At 47.5% G+C, this 19,891-nt stretch overlaps 1 protein-coding gene across 3 annotated transcripts in view; it reads right to left on the minus strand.

Annotated features, from left to right (window-relative positions):
• Positions 1–19,891, minus strand: part of maptb (microtubule-associated protein tau b) — a 135,881-nt gene that overhangs the window by 99,001 nt on the left and 16,989 nt on the right. For all 3 annotated transcript variants that reach the window (XM_078223710.1, XM_078223709.1, XM_078223711.1), the window contains exon 3: positions 14,947–15,015. In XM_078223710.1, coding sequence (XP_078079836.1) covers positions 14,947–15,015 — 69 coding nt within the window. The remainder of the gene's footprint in view (positions 1–14,946; positions 15,016–19,891) is intronic.

Consider the following 19,891-nt stretch of genomic DNA (forward strand, 5'->3'; position numbering starts at 1 on the left):
AGTGGGATATAGAGAGTGGAGTCACTGGGGAACAGTGGGATATAGAGAGAGAGGGGACAGACTGGGGAATAGTGGGAAATAGAGAGGGGACAGACTGGGGAACAGTGGGATTTAGAGAGGGGACAGACTGGGGAATTGTGGGATATAGAGAGAGAGGCGACAGACTGGGGAATAGTGGGATATAGAGAGGGGACAGACTGGGGAACAGTGGGATATAGAGAGGGGACCGACTGGGGAACTGTGGGATATAGACTGGGGAATAGTGGGATATAGAGAGGGGACACACTGGGGAACAGTGGGATATAGAGAGAGGAGTCACTGGGGAACAGTGGGATATAGAGATGGGACACACTGGGGAACAGTGGGATATAGAGAGAGAGGACAGACTGGGGAATAGTGGGATATAGAGAGAGAGGGGACAGACTGCGGCACAGTGGGATATAGAGAGAGGAGTCACGGGAACAGTGGGATATAGAGAGAGGGGACAGACTGGGGAATAGTGGGATATAGAGAGAGGTAATAGACTGGGGAATAGTGGGATATAGAGAGGGGACACACTGGCGAACAGTGGGATATAGAGGGGGGACAGACTGGGGAACAGTGGGATATAGAGAGAGGAGTCACTGGGGAACAGTGGGATATAGAGAGAGGGGACACACTGGGGAACAGTGGGATATAGAGAGAGAGGGGCCAGACTGGGGAATAGTGGGATATAGAGATGGGCCAGACTGGGGAACAGTGGGATATAGAGAGAGGACACATTGGGGAACAGTGGGATATAGAGAGAGAGGGGACAGACTGGGGAATAGTGGGAAATAGAGAGGGGACAGACTGGGGAACAGTGGGATTTAGAGAGGGGACAGACTGGGGAATTGTGGGATATAGAGAGAGGACAGACTGGGGAACAGTGGGATATAGAGAGAGGACAGAGTGGGGAACAGTGGGATATAGAGAGGGGACAGACTGGGGAACAGTGGGATATAGAGAGGGGACACACTGGGGAACTGTGGGATATAGAGAGGGGATCGACTGGGGAACTGTGGGATATAGAGAGGGGACCGACTGGGGAACTGTGGGATATGCAGAGAGAGGACTCACTGGGGAACTGTGGGATATAGAGAGGGGCAGACTGGGAAACAGTGGGATATAGAGAGAGGGGACAGACTGGGGAATAGTGGGATATAGAGATGGGACACACTGGGGAACTGTGGGATATAGAGAGAGGGGACAGACTGGGGAATAGTGGGATATAGAGAGAGAGGGGACAGACTGGGGAATAGTGGGATATAGAGAGGGGACAGACTGGGGAACAGTGGGATATAGAGAGGGGACCGACTGGGGAACTGTGGGATATAGACTGGGGAATAGTGGGATATAGAGAGGGGACACACTGGGGAACAGTGGGATATAGAGAGAGGAGTCACTGGGGAACAGTGGGATATAGAGATGGGACACACTGGGGAACAGTGGGATATAGAGAGAGAGGACAGACTGGGGAATAGTGGGATATAGAGAGAGAGGGGACAGACTGCGGCACAGTGGGATATAGAGAGAGGAGTCACTGGGGAACAGTGGGATATAGAGAGAGGGGACAGACTGGGGAATAGTGGGATATAGAGAGAGAGGGGACAGACTGGGGAACAGTGGGATATAGAGAGAGGAGTCACTGGGGAACAGTGGGATATAGAGAGGGGACAGACTGGGGAACAATGGGATATAGAGAGAGGACACATTGGGGAACAGTGGGATATAGAGAGAGGACACATTGGGGAACAGTGGGATATAGAGAGAGAGGGGACAGACTGGGGAACAGTGGGATATAGAGAGGGAACACACTGGGGAACAGTGGGATATAGAGAGGGGACAGACTGGGGAACAGTGGGATATAGAGAGGGGACCGACTGGGGAAAAGTGGGATATAGAGAGGGGACAGACTGGGGAACAGTGGGATATAGAGAGGGGACCGACTGGGGAACAGTGGGATATAGAGTGGGGACAGACTGGGGAACAGTGGGATATAGAGAGGGGACAGACTGGGGAACAGTGGGACATAGAGAGGGGACCGACTGGGGAACAGTGGGATATAGAGAGGGGACCGACTGGGGAACAGTGTGATATAGAGAGAGGAGTCACTGGGGAACAGTGGGATATAGAGATGGGACACACTGGGGAATAGTGGGATATAGAGAGAGGACTCACTGGGGAACTGTGGGATATAGAGAGAGGACTCACTGGGGAACTTTGGGATATAGAGAGGGGCAGACTGGGGAATAGTGGGATATAGAGATGGGACACACTGGGGAATAGTGGGATATAGAAATGGCACACACTGGGGAACTGTGGGATATAGAGAGGGAACACACTGGGGAGCAGTGGGATCCAGAGAGGGGACACACTGGGGAATAGTGGGACATAGAGATGGGACACACTGGGGAATAGTGGGATATAGAGATGGACACACTGGGGAACAGTGGGATGACACACTGGGGAATAGTGGGATATAGAGATGGGACACACTGGGGAATAGTGGGATATAGAGATGGACACACTGGGGAACAGTGGGATATAAAGAGAGGGGACAGACTGGGGAATAGTGCGATATAGAGATGGGACACACCGGGGAACAGTGGGATATAGAGAGAGGACTCACTGGGGAACAGTGGGATATAGAGATGGGACACACTGGGGAACATTGGGATATAGAGATGGGACACACTGGGGAACAGTGGGATATAGAGAGAGGGGACAGACTGGGGAATGGTGGGATATAGAGATGGGACTCACTGGGGAATAGTGGGATATAGAGATGGGACACACTGGGGAACAGTGGGATATAGAGATGGGACACACTGGGGAACAGTGGGATATAGAGAGAGGGGACTCACTGGGGAACAGTGGGATATAGAGATTGGACACACTGGGGAACAGTGGGATATAGAGAGAGGGGACTCACTGGGGAACAGTGGGATATAGAGATTGGACACACTGGGCAACATTGGGATATAGAGATGGGACACACTGGGGACCAGTGGGATATAGAGAGGGGGGACACACTGGGGAATAGTGGGATATAGAGAGGGGGACACACTGGGGAACAGTGGGATATAGAGAGAGAGGGGACAGACTGGGGAACAGTGGGATATAGAGAGTGGAGTCACTGGGGAACAGTGGGATATAGAGAGAGAGGGGACAGACTGGGGAATAGTGGGAAATAGAGAGGGGACAGACTGGGGAACAGTGGGATTTAGAGAGGGGACAGACTGGGGAATTGTGGGATATAGAGAGAGAGGCGACAGACTGGGGAATAGTGGGATATAGAGAGGGGACAGACTGGGGAACAGTGGGATATAGAGAGGGGACCGACTGGGGAACTGTGGGATATAGACTGGGGAATAGTGGGATATAGAGAGGGGACACACTGGGGAACAGTGGGATATAGAGAGAGGAGTCACTGGGGAACAGTGGGATATAGAGATGGGACACACTGGGGAACAGTGGGATATAGAGAGAGAGGACAGACTGGGGAATAGTGGGATATAGAGAGAGAGGGGACAGACTGCGGCACAGTGGGATATAGAGAGAGGAGTCACGGGAACAGTGGGATATAGAGAGAGGGGACAGACTGGGGAATAGTGGGATATAGAGAGAGAGGGGACAGACTGGGGAACAATGGGATATAGAGAGAGGACACATTGGGGAACAGTGGGATATAGAGAGAGAGGGGACAGACTGGGGAACAGTGGGATATAGAGAGGGGACCGACTGGGGAACAGTGGGATATAGAGAGGGAACACACTGGGGAACAGTGGGATATAGAGAGGGGACAGACTGGGGAACAGTGGGATATAGAGAGGGGACCGACTGGGGAAAAGTGGGATATAGAGAGGGGACAGACTGGGGAACAGTGGGATATAGAGAGGGGACCGACTGGGGAACAGTGGGATATAGAGTGGGGATAGACTGGGGAACAGTGGGATATAGAGAGGGGACAGACTGGGGAACAGTGGGACATAGAGAGGGGGACACACTGGGGAACAGTGGGATATAGAGAGAGAGGGGACACACTGGGGAACAGTGGGATATAGAGAGAGGTAATAGACTGGGGAATAGTGGGATATAGAGAGGGGACACACTGGCGAACAGTGGGATATAGAGGGGGGACAGACCTGGGAACAGTGGGATATAGAGAGAGGAGTCACTGGGGAATAGTGGGATATATAGAGAGAGGGGACACACTGGGGAACAGTGGGATATAGAGAGAGAGGGGACAGACTGGGGAATAGTGGGATATAGAGATGGGCCAGACTGGGGAACAGTGGGATATAGAGAGAGGACACATTGGGGAACAGTGGGATATAGAGAGAGAGGGGACAGACTGGGGAATTGTGGGATATAGAGAGAGGGCAGACTGGGGAACAGTGGGATTTAGAGAGAGGACAGACTGGGGAACAGTGGGATATAGAGAGAGGACAGAGTGGGGAACAGTGGGATATAGAGAGGGGACAGACTGGGGAACAGTGGGATATAGAGAGAGGACACATTGGGGAACAGTGGGATATAGAGAGAGAGGGGACAGACTGGGGAATAGTGGGATATAGAGAGGGGACAGACTGGGGAACAGTGGGATATAGAGAGGGGACACACTGGGGAACTGTGGGATATAGAGAGGGGATCGACTGGGGAACTGTGGGATATAGAGAGGGGACCGACTGGGATCTGTGGGATATAGAGAGAGGACTCACTGGGGAACTGTGGGATATAGAGAGGGGCAGACTGGGGAACTGTGGGATATAGAGAGAGGGGACAGACTGGGGAATAGTGGGATATAGAGAGAGAGGGGACAGACTGGGGAATAGTGGGATATAGAGAGGGGACAGACTGGGGAACTGTGGGATATAGACTGGGGAGTAGTGGGATATAGAGAGGGGACACACTGGGGAACAGTGGGATATAGAGAGAGGAGTCACTGAGGAACAGTGGGATATAGAGATGGGACACACTGGGGAACAGTGGGATATAGAGAGAGAGGACAGACTGGGGAATAGTGGGATATAGAGAGTGGGGAAAGACTGCGGCACAGTGGGATATAGAGAGAGGAGTCACTGGGGAACAGTGGGATATAGAGAGAGGGGACAGACTGGGGAATAGTGGGATATAGAGAGAGAGGGGACAGACTGGGGAACAGTGGGATATAGAGAGAGGAGTCACTGGGGAACAGTGGGATATAGAGAGGGGACAGACTGGGGAACAATGGGATATAGAGAGAGGACACATTGGGGAACAGTGGGATATAGAGAGAGAGGGGACCGACTGGGGAACAGTGGGATATAGAGAGGGAACACACTGGGGAACAGTGGGATATAGAGAGGGGACCGACTGGGGAAAAGTGGGATATAGAGAGGGGACAGACTGGGGAACAGTGGGATATAGAGAGGGGACCGACTGGGGAACAGTGGGATATAGAGTGGGGACTGACTGGGGAACAGTGGGATATAGAGAGGGGACAGACTGGGGAACAGTGGGACATAGAGAGGGGACCGACTGGGGAACAGTGGGATATAGAGAGGGGACCGACTGGGGAACTGTGGGATATAGAGAGAGGAGTCACTGGGGAACAGTGGGATATAGAGATGGGACACACTGGGGAACAGTGGGATATAGAGAGAGGACTCACTGGGGAACTGTGGGATATAGAGAGAGGACTCACTGGGGAACTTTGGGATATAGAGAGGGGCAGACTGGGGAATAGTGGGATATAGAGATGGGACACACTGGGGAATTGTGGGATATAGAAATGGCACACACTGGGGAACTGTGGGATATAGAGAGGGAACACACTGGGGAGCAGTGGGATATAGAGAGGGAACACACTGGGGAACAGTGGGATATTGAGAGGGGACAGACTGGGGAACAGTGGGATATAGAAAGGGGACAGACTGGGGAAAAGTGGAATATAGCGAGGGGACTGACTGGAACATTGGGATATAGAGAAGGGACAGACTGGGGAACAAATGGGATATAGAGAGAGGGGACACACTGGGGAACAGCGGGATATAGAGAGGGGACACACTGGGGAACAGTGGGATATAGAGAGGGGACACACTGGGGAACAGTGGGATATAGAGTGGGGACACTGGGGGCAAACATTACTGTTCCCCCTGCCATGTAAATCGGAGCAGGCGCGATCATGGAAAGGTCAGTTGCCCTCGGGTGGAAATTTCCAGTTATAGGGTGAGGAAGGCTGGAAGATGCAACCCATAGAGAGGGACACGATGGGAAATGAGATAGAGGCAACCTGTTCTCTGAGAGGTAGAAGGCCCACAATGGGGATGAGGCAACCTGGAGGGCCCACACTAGAGAACGACAGGTATAGATAGAGCACACTGTGGAGCAATGCGATATATTGAGCAAACACACTTGAGAACAGTGGGATATATATAAATGATCACTGTTTGGAACACAGGAGTAGGATTAGTCCAGTGTGATTTTGGGAACAGCGTGATACAGCGGGGATATTTTGGGTAACCTTCAGATGTAGCAAGGAGACATTGAGGAATAATGGGATTTGGAAGGAACATACTGGAGAACAATTGGTTATAGAGAAAATACACTGGGAAACAGTGGGATAAAGTGGGATCACAATGGGAGCAATATACTGGGAACAGTGGGATATATTGAGGGGTCTGATGGGCAACATTGGGGTATCGAGAGGATAAAGTTGGGGGCAATGGGATATAGAGGGGTCACATTGGGGATGTTGTTGGGACATTCTGGGGAACTGAGGGATATAGGAAGGATAAATTGGGGAACATTGGAATATATAAAGGGGACACCAGGAGGAAGAGTGGAATATGGTTTACAGGGATGAGAAACTTCAGTTATGAGGATAGATCAAAGAGGTTGGGACTGTTCTCCTTGGAGAGAAGAAGGTTAAGAGGAGATTTGATAAAGATGTTCAAAATCGTGAGGGTACTGGGCAGAGTAGAGAGGGAGAAACTGTTCCCACTCGTAAAAGGATCAAGAACACTGACTTAAACTGATTTGCAAAATAAGCAAATGTGATTTGAGAAAAACATTTTCACACAGCGAGTGGTTTTGGGTCTGGAATGCGCTGCCTGGAAGTGTGGTGGAGGCAGGTTAAATTAAGGCATTCAGTTGAATAATTAGATGATTACTTGAATAGATACGGGGAAAAGGCAGGGGGATGGCACTAAGTCATGCTGCTCATTTGGAGAGCCAGTACAAACACAATGGGCCAAATGGCCTCCTGCTGAACTGTAACAATTCTGTGATTTGGTGATTCTAGAGTTGGCACACTTAAATTATGGAGCATAAGTGGGAGACACATTGAGGAACAGTGGGATAAAATGATAAGTAGGATATAGAGGGGACACACTGGGTCGGAATGGGATGTAGAGAGACATGCTTGGGAGCTGCATGATATAGCAAGGGTAAATGGGCAAATGTGGGTTAAAGAGAAAGGATATTTAGGGCGGCACGGTAGCACAGTGGTTAGCACTGCTGCCTCACGGTGCCAGGGACCCGGGTTCAATTCCCGGCTTGGGTCACTGTCTGTGTGGTGTTTGCACATTCTCCTCGTGTCTGCGTGGGATTCCTCCGGGTGCTCCGGTTTCCTCCCACAGTCCAAAGATGTGCGGGTTAGGTTTGTTTGGCCAGGTTAAAAATGGCTCCTTAGAGTCCTGAGATGCGTAGGTTAGAGGGATTAGCGGGTAAAATATGTGGGGGTAGGGCCTGGGTGGGATTGTGGTCGGTGCAGACTCGATGGGCCGAATGGCCTCCTTCTGCACTGTAGGGTTTCTATGATTTCTATGAGAGAGTGCAGGATGTAGTGTTACAGTCATAGCTAGGGTGTAGAGAAAGATCGACTTAATGCAAGGTAAGTCCATTCAAAAGTCTGATGGCAGCAGGGAAGAAGCTGTCCTTGAGTCGGTTGGTATGTGACCTCAGACTTTTGCATCTTTTTCCCGACGGAAGAAGGTGGAAGAGAGAATTTCCGGGGTGCGTGGCGTCCTTAATTATGCTGGCTGCTTTGCCGAGGCAGTGGGAAGTGTAGACAGAGTCAATGGATGGGAGGCTGATGAGAAATAGTAGGAGCCAAGATGGGATCCTTTGAGGATAGCAGAGGAAACTGTGTGGGGACAGGAAGAGAAACCGTTGCAAATGATTCTCCGGCCACCATTAGATTGATAAGAATGGAACCAGGCAGGCCCATTGAGCTGGATAATTCTGGATAGGCATTGGAGGTGGATACCAACATATGAGTTAGGAACAAGAGTGGCCACTTGGTCCTTCGAGCCTGCTCCACTATTCAATAGGGTCACGGCTGTTCTGAGTGTAATGTCCTACCTATGCCTGATAACCTTTAACCCCGTTGTTTATCAAGAATCTATCTCGCTCTGCCTTAAAGATATTCAAAGATGCTGCTTCCACCACCTTTTGAGGAAGAGAGTTCCAGAGACTCACCACTCTCTGGGAGAAACAAATCTCCTCCGCCCTGTTTTAAGTGGTGTGGTCCGTTGTGTCAAAGGAATAGACAGTAGACAAAGGCAGTTTGCCTTTTCAATCGCAATTATGACTTTGATAAGAGCCATTTTGGAACTGTGGCAGGGGCAGGAACCTGACTGAAGGGATTCCAAATGGAATTCTCAGAAAGAGTGCAATGGATTCAGGAGTTGGCAGCAGTTGAAGGTCTTTGGAGAGGAAGGGAAGTTGGAGACGGAATAGCAGTTTCAGGGACAATCAGATCAAGGGGTTTTTTTGAGGAGAGGGGTGATGATGACAGATTAAAGGAAGAGCGACACAGAGGGAGAACTGTTTATGTTATTGGCTAACATGGGACCCAGGAGGGACGGATTGCTGATTGGAGGTTTAGTGGGAGTAGGATCGAGGAAACAGGAGATGTGTCTCATGGACACGATGAGCTCAGAGAAGGTGGGGAGGAAGGGCGGGGGGGGGGGGGGGCGGGGGGGGGGGGGGGGCGGGGGTGGTAATAAAGAGGAAATTTGACCCATGGAAGGGACAGACTCAGCAAAGGCAGCTGACTGGAAGGCCTCCATCTTAGTCATCATGGCATGGGAGGGTCATTGAGTTTTTGTTAGCTCTCAGATCAGTCTCACTCTGCCACTCTATCACTATAACCCAGCAAGTTTATATCTCATTTGCCCATCTAGTTTCCTTTCAAAATCATTCATCATCTCTGCTTCTGCTATCCTCATGGGCAGTGAGTTTCTGCTCATTGCCACTCGCTGTGTAAAAACACTCTTCCTCACATCCACCACCCCACCCGCATCTTAAATCTGTCTCACCTAGCCTTGGTGCAACAGCCAATAGGAACAACATTTCGTTTACTATCTGACCTTAACCTGTCATAATTTTCTTCACCTCTATCACCTCAACTGCAAGACAACCCCAGCTTCTCCAACCAAACCTTATGACTCAAATCTCTCATTCCTAGAACTATTCAGGTAAATCTCCTCTGCACCCTCTCAAAGATTCTCGCATCTTTGCAATACTCCAGTTATGGCCTAACCAGAACTTTACAAAGGTTTAGACAAATGCGAGGTGATGCATTTTGGTAGATTTAACCAGGGCAAGACTTACTCATTTAATGGTAGGGCATTGGGGAGAGTTACAGAACAAAGAGATCTAGGGGTACATGTTCATAACTCCTTGAAAGTGGAGTCACAGGTGGACAGAGTGGTGAAGAAGGCATTCGGCATGCTTGGTTTCATCAGTCAGAACATTGAATACAGGAGTTGGGACGTCTTGTGGAAGTTGTACAAGACATTGGTAAGGCCACACTTGGAATACTGTGTGCAATTCTGGTCACCCGATTATAGAAAGGATATTATTAAACTAGAAAGAGTGCAGAAAAGATTTACTAGGATGCTACTGGGACTTGATGGATTGAGTTATAAGGAGAGGCTGAATAGACTGGGACTTTTTTCTCTGGAGTGTAGGAGGCTGAGGGGTGACCTTATAGAGGTCTATAAAATAATGAGGGGCATAGACAAGGTAGATAGTCAATATATTTTCCCAAAGGTAGGGGAGTCTAAAACTAGAGGGCATAGGTTTAAGGTGAGAGGGGAGAGATACAAAAGTGTTCAGAGGGGCAATTTTTTCACACAGAGGGTGGTGAGTGTCTGGAACAAGCTGCCAGAGGTAGTAGTAGAGGCGGGTACAATTTTATCTTTTAAAAAGCATTTAGATAGTTACATGGGTATGATGGGTATAGAGGGATATGGACCAAATGCGGGCAATTGGGATTAGTTTAGGGGTTTTAAAAAATATATATATAAGGGCGGCATGGACAAGTTGGGCCGAAGGGCCTGTTTCCATGCTGTAAACCTCTATGACTTTAGTATAACTTTCCTGCTTTTGTACTCAATACCAATATTGATAAAGCCCAAGATTACATGTGTTTCATTAACAACTGTTCTCAATATGTCCTACCACATTCAAAGACCTATGTACATGAACCCCGAGGTTCCTCTGTCCCTGTACACCATTTATAAGTGTGCCATTGAGTATTTATTGCCTCGTCTATCTCTTCTGTCAGAATGTACCACCTCACATTGTTCTAATGTCCATCTGCCCATTTAGCTGGCCTATCTAGACTGTGTTGTAGTCAACTGGTATCATCCTCACTGTTAGCCACATCTCCAAGTTTGGTATCATTAGTAAATTTGGAAATTTTACTCTGGATTCTAATCTCCAAGTCATTTATATATGAAAAAAAATCACAGTGATCCTAGCATTGTCCCTTGTGGAATACAACAGTCTAACTTTCTTCAATCAGAAAGAAAACCATTTACCATCACTCACTGTTTTCTTTCCTTCAGCCAAGTTTTGAGAATCCAATTGGACACAAACCCTTCTATTCCATGAGCCACAATTTCATTAACCAGCCTTTGGTGTGGTACATTGTCAAATGCCTTCTTAAAATCCATACAGACAACATCTACTGCATTCCCTTCATCAACCTTCTCTGTTACTGCATCAATGTGATTAGACAAACATGATGTATCCATGCTGGCTCTTCTTCGTTAACTCAGTCCTCTCCAGGTGTCTGTTGATTTTTCCCTGATGATCGGTTCTAAAACATTACCCACCACTGAGGTTAAACTAACCAGCCTGTAGCTCCACTCTTTCTGGCATGAGGATGTCACATTTACTATTCTCCAATCCTCTGGTGCCTCCCATGCATTCAGAGATTATTGGAAGATTATAACAAGCCCTCCCACTAACCTCACATTGACTTCCATCTGGACCAGGTTCACTCGAAGCATAGCCAGCCTTTCCTGTTCATCCGCCTGTCAATTTTCAACTATCCAACACCTCTACTGTCTCCGCTTTTACTGAAATTTGTCAGAGTCCTCTTCCTTAGTCCAAAGTCCCACAGTCTAAAGATGTGCCTATTAGGTGGATTACCACGCTAAATTGCCCCTTAGTGTCAGTGGGACCAGCAAGGGTAAATACGTGGGGTTACGGGGATAGGGCCTGAGTGGGATTGTGGTCAGGGCAGACTTGATGGACTGAATGGCCTCCTTCTGCACTGTAGGATTCTATGACCTATTTTATGTGGACTGCCATTCCATTTTCATATTCCCTCTTTGTCAGTCTTATTTTCCTTTCCACTTCCCCTTTCAGCTTATTGTTCTCACTTGGAGAGTTCACCTGAAATGCATCACTCACCCTCCGTTTTTGTTTCATCATATTCTTTATCTCCCTTGGCATCCAAGGAGCCCTGGTTCTGGCTCCCTGACCTTTCATCCTGTCGGAATGTTCCTGAACCAAAATCTCTCCTCCTTAAAGATTGCCTATTGTTCTGTTAAAGATTTTCCAGTCATTCTTTGGTTTTACTCTGGTTAGATCCCATTTCATGCCATTGAACTTTGCCCTCTTCCAATTTACACCTTCTACTTGAGATTCTTCCTCGCTCCTCTTCATTATTAATCTAAACCTCACAATACAATGATCACTCTTGCCCAGTGTTCTCCCACAGACACCTGGCCCACCTCATTCCCCGTTCCCGAATCCAGCAATGGCTCCTTCCTCCTTGGATCAAGAATATATTAGTCAAGGAAATAAGGAAATTCTCCTGAATACGCTGCAGAAATTCCACCCTCCCTCCCACGTTACCTTTAATTCTAAGATTATCCCAATCAGTATTTGTTAAATTGAAGTCACTCTACACTCGCATACCTCTGTGATTCCTCAGCAGATTGTTCCCCCCTCTCTCTCTCTCTCTCTCACTATTTGGAGATCAGTAGAATTCTACCAGCAGCATCCTTGTTATTCCAAACTCTAACCAAAGGCATTCTGCCTCAAGGACATCCTCTCTTTCCAATGTTGTCCCTTTTCAGTGCCTCCTTCCCTCCCTCCTTTCTTTCTCTATCTTTTCTGAACACTTTCTGTCCTTCAATATTAAGCACACATTTCTCATAACTGCTAATCCATTATGTTGACTACATCATAGTCCCACATGGATATTGCTGAGTTGCAGCTCACTACCGTATTCCCCTCATGTTGTGCACACATTCCAAACCTCTCTTTGTATTCCTTGCACTCTTTCTTAATTTACTCCTATGTAACATGGAACTCCTTCCTTCTCCTGGAGATTCCAACACTCTCACTCCTTTTTACACCTTCCTCCTTCACTTTAACTCCAGCATGCCAGTGCTCAACTCCATGCTATTTAGTTTAAGTCCTCCCAATCGCACTAATTAGCCTCCCCACATGGACACTGGTCCCAGTCCTGGTGAGGAGAAACCTGCCTATTTTGAATATGTCCCCCCTGCCCCAGAATGTCCCAAAAATCTAAAGCACTCGCTCCTGCTTCATGTCTCAAAACACGCACTGATCCTATCTTCCAATTTCTATTCTGGCTAGCACATAGAAAGGGTTAGACTAGAAACAATTGCATAGAGATGACACAGGGGAACAGTTGGATATAGAGGGGGCAGAGTGGAGAACAGTGAGACATAGAGAGGGCATAGTCAAGGGTAGTTAGTAATGTGGGGAGGATATGTGGGGAACTCACTGTGCATGGTGGGATGCAGAGTTAACATACTGGGGAAGAGTGGGATATAGGTAGGGACACATTTTGGTACAGCTTGGTGCATGGATGGGTCACATTCAGGTACAGTGGGATGGATACCCATAGAGGACGCACTGGATCCATAGTGGAGCATAGAGGAGGCACACTCAGTCACAATCTGATAAGGAGAACACACAATGGGGCACTGTTCCCTATGTGGTGGAGACAAGCTGGGGAGCAATGGGACAAAGAGAGGACCCAGTAGAGAATAGTGGGACTTAGGAAGGACCGCAATGGGAAAAGAGTGGATGTAGAGATGACTACACTGGGAACAGTAATTAGAGGGATCACAGGAAACCTATGGAGCTGACACACTATTGGAACAAAGAAGGATATATATTCAAGAACAGTAGGCTATATAGGGGCATACAACAAACAGTGGGATATTGAGGGGTCACCTGTGGGAATTCAAGTGTAGACAGGAGACACTGGAGAGCAACGGGATATAGATGGGTACAATATGGTAGAGTATGAGATAACATGCTGGGAAGAGTGACATATGAAGGGGAAACATTGGGGATCACTGGGATATGGAGCACACAGACTGGGGAACAGTGGGACACAGAGGTGATGAGTAGAGAGTAGTGGGATATAGAGGAGAAATACTGGGGAATAGTGTGATATATTGAGGAGATGCAATCAGTGAATTGTGGGACATGGAGAATGAACCTGGCAAACTGGATGGAGAAGGGCACCTTGCAGAAGAGTAGGATATAGTAAGGACACCCTGGACAATAGTGGGAGGTAGAGGGGACCCAACATTGGATAGTGCAGTATGGGAAGGAAGGTACTGGAAAAGAGCATTATATGGACTGAGCCAATGGGAATGGTGATACTTCAAGGAGACACTCTCGGGACAGCAGTTTATAGAGAGAACACACTGGGGAACAGTGGGAAAAAAGAGAGGGTAAAATGAGGAGCACAAGAATATAGAGGAGACACATTGACAACAGTGTCAATGTGGAACAGTGGGATCGGGAGGGAACACACTCGATCGAGAACAATGGGTAGATATGGAGAAATGGGGAAGCAGTGGGATTTGGAGGGGACACACTGGGAAGAGAGAATAATCGAGAAGGGACACACTGGGGAACAGCAAGATTTATAGAGAGGAACACTGGACATCATTGGGATATAAAAGGATCAAAGTGGATCAGGTTTTCCTCCTGCTGATATCGGAGTGAATGTTTACTCCTGCTATATTGTTAAGAGTATAATCTGTATCTTGGAGCTGATCTGGTTAATATTGGAGCTGTATCTGAGTGAAAGAGAGATACTCCAGTGACAGCACCAATCAGTGCTGACAGTGATGCGTACTGGAACAATATGGGTGCTGATGTTGGAGTGCAAACCTGGTGTTTACTGGTCCTGTATTTGGGATGATTTTGGGGAAACCAGCCCTGCATTGATGCTGGTAATGAGAAAATAAATGGCCTAGTTTTGCTTTGGGTACTGTAGTAATTAGTCATAGAATGTTGGACTTGTGGTATTTTGTCTTGGAACGGTATACTTATGTAAATGTCAGCCTCAGGCCTTTCCACTGGCAAAATACTGCAGATTCCAGAACTCGGAAATAAAATATGAAGATCCTGGAAATACTCAGTAAGACAAACAGCAGCAGAGGAGAGAGAAACAGAGTTAATGACAGAGATAAAGACCCATCTTCATCAAACCTGAAGCATTAACTCTGTTTCTCTCTTCACCAATGATCCTATTGTGCTGAGTATTTCTAGCATTTTCTGTTTCCATTCCATGGCTTTCTGGGCCTTGGCGAAGTGTTTGACGAGGGAGTTGTTGCTGTCAGTACAGAATGGGGCAGAACCTACCCTCTGAAGATGGTGTACTCTTCACGTCAGAAGCATCTGAAACAGGTTCATCAGAGACAGGAGAAGAATCTGAAAGAGGATAAGTGTACGACACAGGTCACATTGTGTTGGAAATCTGAGCACTCTGTTCATGCTGATTGGATATCAGAAACATAGAAAATAGGAGCAAGAAGAAGGCCATTTGGATCTTCGAGCTTGCTCCACCATTCATTATGATCATGGCAAATCATCCAACACACCCCCCCCCCCGTATCCTTTCATCCCCTTCAGCCCAGGAGGTATCTAACTCCTCTCCATTGGACACTATTCTGGCTGAGCTTTGAAATCCCAAATGCACTCTTTCAGGTTAAACTCACTTGAGCATTAATCCAAATCACAACAATTCACTACATTAATCCCAATCAGTACAGTTAACCCGACAGCTTCAACCATGTACAAACCAGTACAATCGTTTCTACAACCATAACATCGGTGAGGTGAGAGTGATTGCCCTTGACATCAAGGCAGTATTTGACTGAGTGTGGCATCAAGGAGCCCTATCGAAACTGGAGTCAATGGGTATCACGGGAAAACCTTCTGCTGGCTGGAGTCATACCTAGCACAAAGGAAGCTGCTTGTGGTGGTTGGAGGTCAATCCCAGGACATCTCTGCAGGAGCTCCTCAGGGTAGTATCCGAGGCCCAACCAACTTCAGCTGCTTCATTAATGATCTCCCTGCCATGATAAGGTCAGAATTGGGGATGTTTGCTGATGACTGCACAATGTTCAGAAGCATTCTTGACTCCGCAAATGATGTAAAATCCCTTGCCAGCCTGCAGCAAGATCTGGGACAATGTCCAAGCTTGGATATCAGAAACATAGAAAATAGGAGCAGGGGAAGGCCATTCGGCCCTTCGAGCCTGCTCCACCATTCATTATGATCATGGCAATATGTATACCACATGAGTGCAAGGCAATGACCATCTCCAACCAGGGAGAATCTAACCATTGCCCCTTGACATTCAATGGCATTACCATCACTGAATCGTCCACTATCAATAACCTGGGGGTTACCATTGACCACAAACTGAACTACACTGGCCATATAAATACTGTGGATACAAGAGGAGGTCAGAGGCTAGGAATTGTATGATGTGTAACTCACCTCCTGACTCCCCAGAGCCTCTCCATCATCTAGTCAGGAGTATGATGGAATACTCTCCACCTGGATCAGTGCAGCTTCAGCAACACTCAAGAGACCCCTATTCAGGACAAAGCAGTCTGCTTTATCGACACCCTGACAACCACATTTAACATTCACTCCCTCACCATGGACACACAGTGGCAGCAGGGCGTACCATCTACTCAACAAGGCTCCACAACAACACTTTCCAAACCCTCAACTACAGATTCACCACCACCTGCAAGTTCCCCTCCAAGTCACTCACCAAGCCATCCTGACTTGGACATATGTCGCTGTTCTTTCACTGTCACTGGGTCAAAATCCAGGAACTCCCTCCCTAACAGCAAAGTGGGTGTACCTACACCACGGGAACAGCAGTGGTTCAAGACAGCTCAAAAATAGCCTGGAATTAAAAGTCTAACGATGACCATGAAACCATTGTTAATTGTTCTAAAAACCCATCTGGTTCACTAATGTCCTTTAGGGAAAGAAATCTGCCGTCCTTACCTGGTCTGGCCTACATGTGACTCCAGGTCCACAGCAGTGTGATTGGTTCTTAAATGCCCTCCGAAATGGCTGAGTGAGACATTCAGTTCAAGGGTTATAAATACTGCCCTCGCATCCACATCCCATCAATTGAGAAATCAAAGATCAGTATGAGAATTCGAAAGCAATAATCCAGGTCAGTCCAATGGACTTGGGAATTGAAACTACAATTTCAAAAATTTATAATCGGCAACAAATTTAGGAAATAATTAATATGAAGGAGAACAGCAACAAATTACCAGACCAGATTAATAAACTTGTAAAATGGAGATGCAATTGGTTGGATGAATTTTAGCATAGCTGTGTGAAATGGTGCAGTTTAGAAGGAAGAATTTACAAGACAAATATTCAGCATGGTAGCACGGTGGCACAGAGATGACCACTGTTGCCTCACAGCGCCTGGGGCCCAATTCCCAGCTTGGGTCACTGTCTGTTTAGAGTTTGCATCTTCTCCCTGTGTCTGCGAGGGATTGTTAATTGCCCCACACAAGTGTCAGCCAATGACCATCTCAAACAAGAGAGAATCTAACCATCACCCCTTGACATTCAATAGCATTACCATCACTGAATCCCCCACTATCAACATCCTGGGGATTACCATTGACCAGAAACTGAACTGGACTAGCCATATAAATACTGTGGCTACAAGAACTGGTCAGAGGCTGGGAGTTCTGCGGTGAGTAACTCACCTCCTGACCCCCAAAGACTGTCCACCATCTACACAGCCCAAGTCAGGAGGGTGATGGAATACTCCCCACTTACCTGGATGGGTGCAGCTCCAACGACACTCAAGAAGCTCGACACCATCCAGAACAAAGCAGCCCTGCTTGATTGTTACCCCTTCCACAAACATTCACTCCCTCCACCACCAACGAATATTGGCAGCCGTGTGTACCATCTACAAGATGCATTGCAGGAATTCATCAAGGTTCCTCAGGCAGCACTTTGCAAAACCATGACCACGACCAACTAGAAGGACAAGGGCAACAGATACCTGGGAACAGCACCACTTGGAAGTTCCCCTCCGAGTCACTCACCATCCTTCACTGTAACTGGGTCAAAATCCTGGAATTCCCTCCCTAACAGCACATGGACTGCAGCAATTCAAGATGGCAGCTCACCACCACCTTCTCAAGGGCAACTACAGATGGGCAATAAAATGCTGGCCTAGCCAGCGACGCCCACATCCCGTAAATGAATAAAAACAAATTTAGATGTAGTGAGAAAGTTGCAATAACAGATGATACCAGTACTTAGACTTTGATCAGGAAAAATTGAATAGGCTAGGATTCCTTTCTCAGGAAAAGAGAAGGGTAACCAAATAGAGATTGTTAAAATTAGGCTGGATTTGATGTTTCCACTTGTTGGTGAGACTAGGGGCCATAAATATAAAATAGTCACTAAGAAATCCAGTAAGGAATTCAGGAGAATTGATTTTACTCAGAGTGGTTGGAAGGTGGAACTTGCCTCTCTCTAGGGTGTGGTTTAGGCACAGAGCTAAGGAAGGAAGGAATGAAAGGATATATTGATAGAGTGAGATGAAGAGGTGGAGGAAGGGAGATGAAGAAAGATGGGAGGAGTTTCAGGTGGACAATGGCCGGCTGAATGGTGTGTTCCTGGGATTTACGTTCTTCAGTGGCAATCTATAGTGCCCACACAGATCAATATCATTCAACAATAACCCAGAAACATATGATTAACCAAGTACAACTCGATGAGTTAGTGCACTCCCAATGGGAGAGGTACACTATTGGGTGATTACACATGCAATGGGGGAGAATAATTGCCCTTGTGAGCAAGACTTTACCCATTGTGTGAATGTAACCGCACTAATGGGTGACCACAACATGAAGGCAATACATAAATTGCTGTGGGTGAGTATGTTCCCAATGAAGAATATATCTTTGGATAGGTCAGTATGGCTGTAAAGATTCGTTAGGGTGGCACGGTGGGCACAGTGGTTAGTGCTGCTGCCTCACAGCACCAGGGACCTGGGTTTGATTCCAGCCTTGTGTCACTGTCTGTGTGGGGTTTGCACATTCTCCCCCGTGTCTGCATGGGTTTCCTCTGGGTCATCCGGTTTCCTCCCACAGACCAATGATGTGCGGGTTGGTTGATTGGCCATGGTAAATTAACCATTAGTACAAGGGGAATTAACAGGGTAAATATATGGGGTTAAGGGTATGGGGTCTGGGTGGGATCAGTGCAGGGTCGATGGGCTGAATGGCCTCCTTCTGCTTTGTAGGATTCTATGAGATGAGTAGGTTTCTGCTGGGTGAATATATTCCCCATTGATGGGTGAGTACATTTCCAATGGGTGAATACGTGTATGGATACACCTCCAGTAGGTGGATATAATGTACAGGTAGGTGACCATACCTTGCTGGGTGTAGATAAGCTCCATGACATTGGATGTATGATTCTAATGACTGAGTCTATAATGCTGATGGGTATAATACTGAAGGGTGAACATGATATAGAATCTGCAGCATAGAAACAGCTTAGTCAGCCCAGGGTTTATATACTGGTACTACTGTTCTCACACAATCTTGTTAGTTAGTGATGGTAGTTAGTGATGGTGGTTAGTGATGGTAGTTATGAGTGTGATAGTACCAGAAAGGTGTAAGGAAGTTGACAGCTCGTTAAGAGGTCTTCTTCAATGTGGGGGAATAGAAGGCAGGCTTCCCTCTTGCTATCTCATATTCCACATTGTCAGACAAAGCCAAACTCCAGCGTTATCAGATGAGAAATCTGGACAATTTGGGTGAAAAAAACCAATATTTTCCACAGGCGAGGCAACCACGCCAATGGTGTTTACAGGAAAGAAAACATCTATCCCCAACACAGACAATCTGTCAGAGTGAAGGAGGGGTACAGAGGGAGCGGGCAGACAGGTGCCTGTTACTGTTTGTGACACGGTGATGGTGAAGCATTGCTCTGTCGCTCTAACCGTTGTGTGAAAGCTGGGGTGGGGCACAATGCCTGCTCGGAGCGGAGGCACAGAATCCCCGTCAGTTTTCTGGGGTGTGAGCGTTTTCACAATGGAGCAGCCAAGCAGACAGCTTCTTTCTGGACTGGGCTCACTGTGTGGAATGGAAGCTTTTAAAAGCAGAGAGCAGGTCACGAAGGGTTACACATATTGGTTCTGTGCAAATTGGTTCCGTGTGTTGGAGAACGGTTCGGCTGCACTAATCTTCAGGAAAAGGATTTCAAAGCTAGAACGAATTGAAAGATCATG

This window comes from Mustelus asterias, chromosome 11 (assembly GCF_964213995.1).
Source record: "Mustelus asterias chromosome 11, sMusAst1.hap1.1, whole genome shotgun sequence".
NCBI lineage: Eukaryota > Metazoa > Chordata > Chondrichthyes > Carcharhiniformes > Triakidae > Mustelus > Mustelus asterias.